The following is an 8,529-nucleotide window of genomic DNA, read 5'->3' on the forward strand; positions in this document are numbered from 1 at the left end:
GTACTTCCACTTTTACCAGAGTATTTTTTAACACAAGTATCTGTACTTTTACTCAAGTACGGAAAGTGAGTACTTTTGCCATCTCTGTCTATAAAATGGGTAGAAAGTTACAGTATAAGTAAATCTAAAAAATGTATATAAAAAAAAAGATATATCTAACATTCAGCAACAAAAAATACCTAGTTAAGCAAATTGTGCAAAATAGCAATTAAATAATATAAATCCTATCAGATGTATAGTCCTCACACTGCAGATATATTAGAATCTGTACTTAAATAACATCCAAACCCTTTTACACAGTAACACATAAAAAAAATTAGATACCTGCTACATATCTGACTCAATAACCATTAAAACAACTATTTTCATTAATTTCAGACAGAACTATTCATACATTTGGATTATATTAAACTGAACTTCCAATATTCATCACTGTTTGGCCCCAAGTACCTTTTTCCTCTGAGCACGGAGCAGCCGGCTTGCTTGGTCTCACAAAGAATCCTGGGATAACTAAGGATAGAGAGGATACACCGGACCCATCTTTCAAATTGGGCAAAAAAAATGGTGCATTTGTAGGCCAAATAACAAGGAGCCTTGGAATCCGACCAGACCTCGGTGCTGCGCTATGACGTAATCAGCCTTCGAATCTGGCCTTAGAGGATGCATCCAATAAATTCGAACACAGCCCAGGTCAGACTACCTGTATTCTGGCAGCAAAAATAGGAGCATTTTACCTGTAGTATATTTATTTAATAATAAAAACTCCATGGTTCCAAAAGAACAACTGCACTGCACAAGATATCCTGTAACTAACTCTAGCTCTGGACTGTTTGGCAGTTTGAAAGCACACCTGTATGATTACCATATTTTATCTTTGATATATCTCTCCTGCAACCACCTTTAGTTTATCATGCTTAGAGGGTCAGGGAGATAAACTGCAGCAGGTAAGGGTTAACCGTTCCTGGTATGCTTTGTTAGCTTTAGCTGTATGAATGATTGACACCCAGTCTCCACTGCAGATAGGATTCAATAACTATAAAGGCCTTCCTGCAGAGGAGGCAACAAAGTCATAGTTTTCCTTTAAATGTAAGGAAAGGGCATAATGATTTCAGTGAAAGTGGGCGATTACTATTAGAAATTAAAAACCTTTACAGGGTTGCCTTTCAGTGTTTATGGGGCATGTTAGTGATGCTATGAAGCCATAAAACAAAACTTTGGAGGGAAATAAGCAAGGGCATTGGAGTTACATTACGAAAGGCTTTCGATCCTTTCCTGCAATCTAATTTAAATTTGGTTTACTTCCAAACTGTTTATGTAGCTTGTGTGACTTAAAGTGTGGCAAAGAAGAAGAGTCACAGTGGGTTTTCATTGTATTGTAAATGGAAAGAGGAGTTTAATTGTTTGTGTGGATGAATGTCCCTTGAACATTGTGTTTGTATCAAAAACATTCATTTAACCTCAACAATGTGCCTTTGGTAAAAACTAGACCCTATAAAAAAAAACTTTTAATTTGATCTGGAATACATCAACTCTTTGAAGATCATGTTGCACTTTTGGCTTCAAACGCATAAAACAGTGTGCCAGTTACTGATAATGAAGAGAGGGAAAGAAAAAAAAGAGGAAATCAAAGTTAAGCCTTTCTATTTTCCTACTCCAGGCAAATGGCACTTATTTTTTATTTTTTAATCTAAGCTGCTTGTGTCTTTCAGATACCCACAAATGAACCTTTTCTTTGGCTCTTGTGTAGTTGACATAACAGCAAAAACCTCTTTTTAAGTAGTACTACTGTCCCTTTTTAATGAGTAGCAATGTCCACATAAAGAGTCTGGAAGTCCTAATTTGGCACCAATATGAAACCACCAAACTATCTGAGCTTCCAGTTCTTTAGAAGTACTGTTTGAAATATATTTTATAATAACTTCTTCTGGGGCAAAATTTTGACTGAAAAAAAATCTAAAAGGTATTCTTTAAAGATACAGGAAATATGACTGGAGGTGCAATACGCCCATCAGAGGAATGATAACATCTGCTCTGTTGAAAAAAGTCTTCGCTCTCCTTTGAATAAAAACTTATATTCAATCTCTTGTAAAACAGATCATCTGGAAACATTGAACACAAGATTTTTAAGGATGACTATTCTTAAAAAGAAAAGGTTAAGCAGATGAGCTCTGAGCCATCAATTTTCAAGCCAAAGGATAAAATAAAGCACATAAAGGCTGTGTCCGAATATCCGTATATAATGGTTATGCCATTTTAGATGAGGTTCCGAATATCTAGTGGATGAAAAAGTAGTGGACTTGAAATTTCCCTCAGTGCACCTCGAAAATTAGTGATCATCCATGGTCAATAGACGAGCAGATATATCGTGCGAGGAGCTGCGACAGCTCTCCTCCCAAAGCATTATGGGATTTGTTGTAACAACATCGAGCTGACAAAGATGACAAAGATGGTGCAGGCACTGTGTGGGGAGGCGGAGTTACGTACCAACGAGGACCGAAAAGCAGTGATCATCTTTCAGTTAACTGAGTTCACTATAAAATCCACTATATAGCCCTCACTCTCTATAGTGATTGAGGGATTTAGGGATTAGGGCTTATGTTCGGACACAGCCAAACTTTGACACAGTAAAATCCAAGCTATATGAAAAAAACTGAATACTGAGAAACAGGCAGTCTAGTGTATAAATGAACTTTGTGACAGTTGTTAAAATCAGTATTTTAATATTACATTTCAAAAAGACTGTCTTGAAAGCATTTTTTTTTTAATTCAAATAAATTATAGTTAATTACTCAATAATTATCTAGACATAACCTGTATTAGGATTATATACAGCAACTCAAATTAGTGTAAAACAGAAAATAATGCTATCATCTAACTACACATTTCGTTTCTCTCTCCTCCTGCTCCTCTCTCTCTTTATATATTTCAAACTAACTGTATTGATAGCAAGTTTGTATGAAATAGAGTAGAACAGAATATAACTTTATCTAGCAGTTTCAAAATAGAGTTGGAAGGTCTGAATAGGCAAATCAAATGGCATTAAGGATCTGTATAGATTTATGTTGTTTTTTATATAAATTCTAGGTTGTTATTCTCTCTGGTAGTTATGATCATAACCCTCTCTGCATTATTGCTGCAGCAACATAGTGCCCATTTTGCTGCTGGCACGGTGATGGGTCGGCCATTTGTTCAGGACATGCTGATTGAGCTGTCAACGCACAAGCATACTTACAAAGGCACACAAAGTTTCTACTGGCACACAAATCATTTAGCTTGTGCAACTCAAGCATGCACATGCACAATTTATCACCACGGTATCTGGTAGAGTATAAATCGCAACAAGGCAAACGCAAGGGAAGGTCAGTCAAAGTTGCACCAAGAATTATAGAAACAGGGATCAGATGGGCACAATCAGGGAATTCAAGCATCAAAGTTGGAGACACTCATGAGTGATATCAGTTTTTCTCTAAGGGGCCTTGTGCTTGTTCTAACACTCTTGTAATGTACCTCACAGACACAGTCCATTGCACAGAAAACGAAAAAAAAAAAACATACTTGCAAACACACTAAAGTATTATTCTTTCATTCCCTTCCTTTCCTTCAGTGAGCACTAAGTAAAAGCTGCAGACTATCAAATGATCATGGGAGATGGAAAGCTTGAAGGTCTGTGCTTTAGTGGTTTCTAAATTATTAACTAAAATGTACAGTGTCAAGAAAAAAAAATATTTTCCTTCCTTTAAAGATGTCTTATGAGTTAACTCTTTTGCTTCAGATATCAAACAGGTTTTAATGTTAGAAAAACATAAAATATATACATAAACATAAAAATATAAGATTGTATTTTAAATTATGATTTCATTAGAATATTATGTGCAAAAATGGAAGGGCCGTTAGACCTATCTGACCTGCGTATTTAAGAACTGATATAAACAGAACAATTAGGATAACATGAAGTTTTCCTACCCCTATCTGAAGATATATGATAATACATATATGATAATACATGAAAAGAAGTAGATTTCCTCTTTCATTCTTAAAAAACGAAACAGTCTAGAAGAAACAAAGATGTTGGGGTCTTCAGTAAACTACAGGGAGAACTACAGTATAATGCAGAATTTAAGAAAATATGGAAAAGTTCTGTGATCGCCTTTCTAAAACATTGCATAGGATCCTCACTAAAAGGGGAAAGACAGCAAACATTAAAAAAATGACATAAAACCCCCATACAAATCAGACACAAAACCAAGGAATTTTTCGTTATCAAACTTGTATGCACAAGGCTCCTATTGTCAGAGCTCAGAACAGAGAACCCAGTATTCAGACAGACAGTATTATATCTGAAAAAGCATTTATTTAAAACAACGGAGGGTGTTTAAATCAGGAACCTCTGGTCTTAAAGTTAAGGCCATGCCAGTGGCGGAGAAGATCAGAGATCTGAAGAGGTGCTTAAGGTAAATCCAGGACGGTGTCAGGAAGCAGTTCCAGGTTCAGTAAACAAGCAGAATCCAGCAGGAGTCTGAAGACAAGTCAGGCAAACAAATCAGAACAGGAACCGGCAGGCTCAGAGGTCCAGGGGCAGAACGGGTCAGGATCAGGTAATTGGAAACAATAAAATTATATAGAAGACTTCACCAAAGGTTTGAAAAATCTGGCACTGATGACTGGAGGAAGGCAGATTAAATGGAGACTGGAGCAGGAGAAACAGATGAGCGGTAATGAGAAACTGGGCGTAGCTAGGCAGCAGAATGGAATCAGCAATCAAGCCAAGATCATGACACCTATAGTTTGTGTAAAGCGCAGCATGAATATCAATATATATTTAATTTATCAACTTATCAATGGTTTTCTTGGTTACTAAAGGAAACTGCAAAAAGGAGTTCATAAAAGCTAAGTTTCACTGAGGCAGAAATAGTTGTGTTGAGTTGGAGTTGGGGGCATATGCTAGGTAGCCCCAGTGTTGGTGTGAACAAAAAGGAAGTAATATAAATGGTGTCCTCAGACTAGCGTTGGAATGATTGTCTTAACAAGGTTTTTTTTGGCTTGAACCCTGTCTCAAGTGACTACAAGCTATTTTTCCTATTGGTGCAGACTCTTTTTCTGTTGATGTTAGTGTTATAACCAGAATATATATATATATATATATATATATATATATATATATATATATATATATATATATATATATCACAGACTACTGGTTATCAATACTGAATTAAAGACTGAATTTAAGACTGCACACCCTGATACCCTTTCTTTTTTTTTTTCCTACATTGGAGTTTTGCAGCCAACCTCCTTTTGTTAACAGCTGTGTTGAACAGGGATGATTAGCGTCCGGTGGGTCGGTCTCTTCAAAGCTGGACTGGCTTTAGCACATATATCCAAGAAAATGTACAGGGAACATTACTTTCTGGCATAGGGCCTGGTTGGTGTGGATACCTTAAAAATATTTAGCAAGGAATCAGATTGTATTATACTGAGATTAGTTTGATCTACACATTTAAGTACAAGAAAAAGTCAAATGTAAAAGCTTTAAACTATAAAACGGGACAAATAGATTTCCACAGCGTTGTAAGTTTATTCAGTCTATTATTCAGGGATATTTCTCCCTGAATTGTTCAGTGCATGTTTAAACTACATGTTTCTGAAGGAGTCCACAACAGATAATGCTGCTTGTTTTCTCTCTCCATCTCTCTGACAGTCTGTCTCTCCCTCTATACGGATAACTGTATGTATTCTTATGGCCTGCTGCTGAACAAACTCATTAAGGAACAAACTCTGCTTCAAACCAACCAGAAAATTACCCCATGAGTCTAACAGGACAATCCAAGGACAGACAAGCAGCTTCTCTGTCACATCCAGTCAGAGAACAAAGCCTAATGAAGGCTTAGTGGGTTTATCGAACACCTAGCATGTGCCTTTTTAAAGGCCCCTTTGAAAGTAATACAAAGTGTCGTGGTTTGAGAACATGCATTGCCTTTTAACACTAAGCACTGCACTAGGCACTAAACACTGGCATTTTAAACATGATTTTACACATCTGTAGAGAATCTTAATTTAATCACCTTTAGGGAAGTATTTGGTTTGTTTTTACTGCTAACTCAAAGCTGATTTATTTGGCATTAGATGAAAACTTAAAGTGCTATAAGTGAATGCAAATTAATTCCCTTTCTGAGATATATATTTTTTTTACTTTATAGAGATTTTTGGAATAAATAGCCGGTAAATGTCTTTATCAGTCAATAGCAAAACTCCAGCTAATGCTGTGATATTTCACACTCAGTAGCTTCCAATTAAGTGATGTTATCCAGGGAGTTGCTACTGACAGTATCAATAACATCTATGTGACCTTCTGTTCCTCTTTCTGTTCTTCTTCCTATATCAGTCAGTTTCCTCTTTTCTCTACCTAAACATAGTATATTGTACACTCATTTTATCCAGCTCTCAAATGCATTGATGTCATCTTTAATTGTTTGTCACGGAACTTCAGCTTTGACCCTCAAATGATGAAAATTTGCTTTTTCTTTTTTTTCTTTGAGAGACTCAGACTAAGCGTCAACTAAATGGTTTAATTAGAAAGGTAATTGTGACTGCATTGAAATGTGGTGACTCACTGTGCAATTGCTTTTTGCTAATGTCTCAGCTAAATCTACAGTTCCCACCAATAACAATGTCATTATGTTCTTTTATTCTTTTTTTTTTTTTTACAGTAAAGACTTGTGGCAGTAATCTTCAAGGACCATCAGGGACCTTTACATCTCCCAACTTCCCCATTCAATATGAAAGCAATGCCCAGTGTGTGTGGATAATTACAGCATCAAATCCAAATAAGGTAATAAGCATGTTGTTTGCTTTGCCTTCTTTTTAGCAGCTCAATTTTACCTCAACTACAGTACTAGAAATCTTGTTTCAAAGGAAGGCTTGCATCTTGCAATCTTCTTGTTTTTCCTTAAAGATGTGTCTTTGGTTTGATTTTTTAATTATTTTTTGTTCAGAATTGTTAGATCTTTTTTCTCTCTTTTATTTATGAACTAATTTGACCTATATATTGGGTGCAGAAATGTAAATCAGTTAACCAGGGTTAGCATATATAGGATAAGGTGCCTCTAATAAGGAGCTTATTTGCAATGACTCAGAACCCAGGGACCCAGGATTCAGGCAAGTGAGATAATTTAAAAGCTTTTATTTAAGCAACGACAATCAGTTTGAGGATCTGCATTAGCAGCGGCTAGGGTGTGCGAGGCAGGTAAATCTGGCGGGAGATAACACAGTTTTTAGACCACAAAAAACCTGCAGAGGATGACATGAATGCATGAGTCACTAACCTTTTATAGAGTTCAGTCCTTGCCCAGAGAAGGAGGTTGATACCAGCCAGTCAGCTGACAAGACGCAGCTCTTGCCGCACAGAGGGAAGCCAAAGCCTTGAAGGACACAGAACTGACAGGAGGTCAGATCTGAGCAGATGACGGAGGAAGGCAGAATAATCCAGAGGCAAAGTCAAGATGTAGCTACAGGTTCGATGCACAGTAGAATCCAACAGAAACTGAAGACAGGTCAGGCAAACAGATCAGAACAGGGGCAGGCAGGCTCAAAGGTCCAAAAACAGACACTGGTCTGGATCAGGCAATCAGAACACTAGTAATACAGTTAGAAAACTCTCACACCAAAGGCTCAAGAATAATATGGCACTGATGGCTGGGGCCAAGCAGTTTAAGGATCATTAAATCATCATCAGTCCTGAGCTGGAGGCTCCTCCGAGACTGTTCCCAAGCAATCTTCTGCATCTAGAGGGGAAGCACAGTCCTATGCAGGTGAAAATGAGGAGATCACCCTAGATGCTTCCCTGCCAAATGCTGAAAAATCCCCAGCCAGCTCCTACCAGCCCCCCTCCGGTTTCCACACCTTCTCCAGCATCGTCTGTCACTGCTGAACCTGCCGAGGGCACCACTGCTGCTTCAACCACATCAGCCTCTTCAACCCAGGGGGCTACCACCCTCACAGCCTCGTCATCATCGTCCTCTTCCTCCCCTGAGCCAAGAGAAGCGAGGGCTTCAGGAGCTGGAGGCAGTAGTAGCAGCTCAACAACAACTGGTGCTTACATTATCAAGGCTGCACTTTGAAAAATGAAATTGTTGAGAGAGCTGTTCTAAACAAAATTTCTTTTTGTCTACACTTAAGTGTAATTCTAAGTCTAAATAGAAGCAGTAGCGGGTGGATCAGATGAGCAGTGATGAGAAACAGGGCTGGGTTAGACAGGTGAATGAAATGAGCAATTAAGCCAGCCATCAGTGCCAAGATCATGACATTATTAGAGTCAGGAAGGAAGAAAGATCAGAAAACGTCATAGTCAAAGTGGGACTAGGACAGAGATGGCAAAAGTACTCACTTTCCGTACTTGAGTAAAAGTACAGATAGTTGTGTTAAAAAATACCCTGGTAAAAGTGGAAGTACTGATTAAACCTCTTTACTCAAGTAAAAGTAACAAAGTACAGGCTTGTAAATTTACTTAAAGTATAAAAGTAAAAGTAGAAA

The 8,529-nt window shown here is 37.6% G+C and overlaps 1 protein-coding gene across 1 annotated transcript in view; it reads left to right on the plus strand.

Annotated features, from left to right (window-relative positions):
• Nucleotides 1-8,529, plus strand: part of csmd3 (CUB and Sushi multiple domains 3) — a 414,963-nt gene that overhangs the window by 245,885 nt on the left and 160,549 nt on the right. The window contains exon 10 of the mRNA XM_015380485.1: nucleotides 6,708-6,829. Coding sequence (XP_015235971.1) covers nucleotides 6,708-6,829 — 122 coding nt within the window. The remainder of the gene's footprint in view (nucleotides 1-6,707; nucleotides 6,830-8,529) is intronic.

Source organism: Cyprinodon variegatus, unplaced genomic scaffold (genome assembly GCF_000732505.1).
Source record: "Cyprinodon variegatus isolate N-32 unplaced genomic scaffold, C_variegatus-1.0 Scaffold216, whole genome shotgun sequence".
NCBI classification, from domain to species: Eukaryota; Metazoa; Chordata; class Actinopteri; order Cyprinodontiformes; family Cyprinodontidae; genus Cyprinodon; species Cyprinodon variegatus.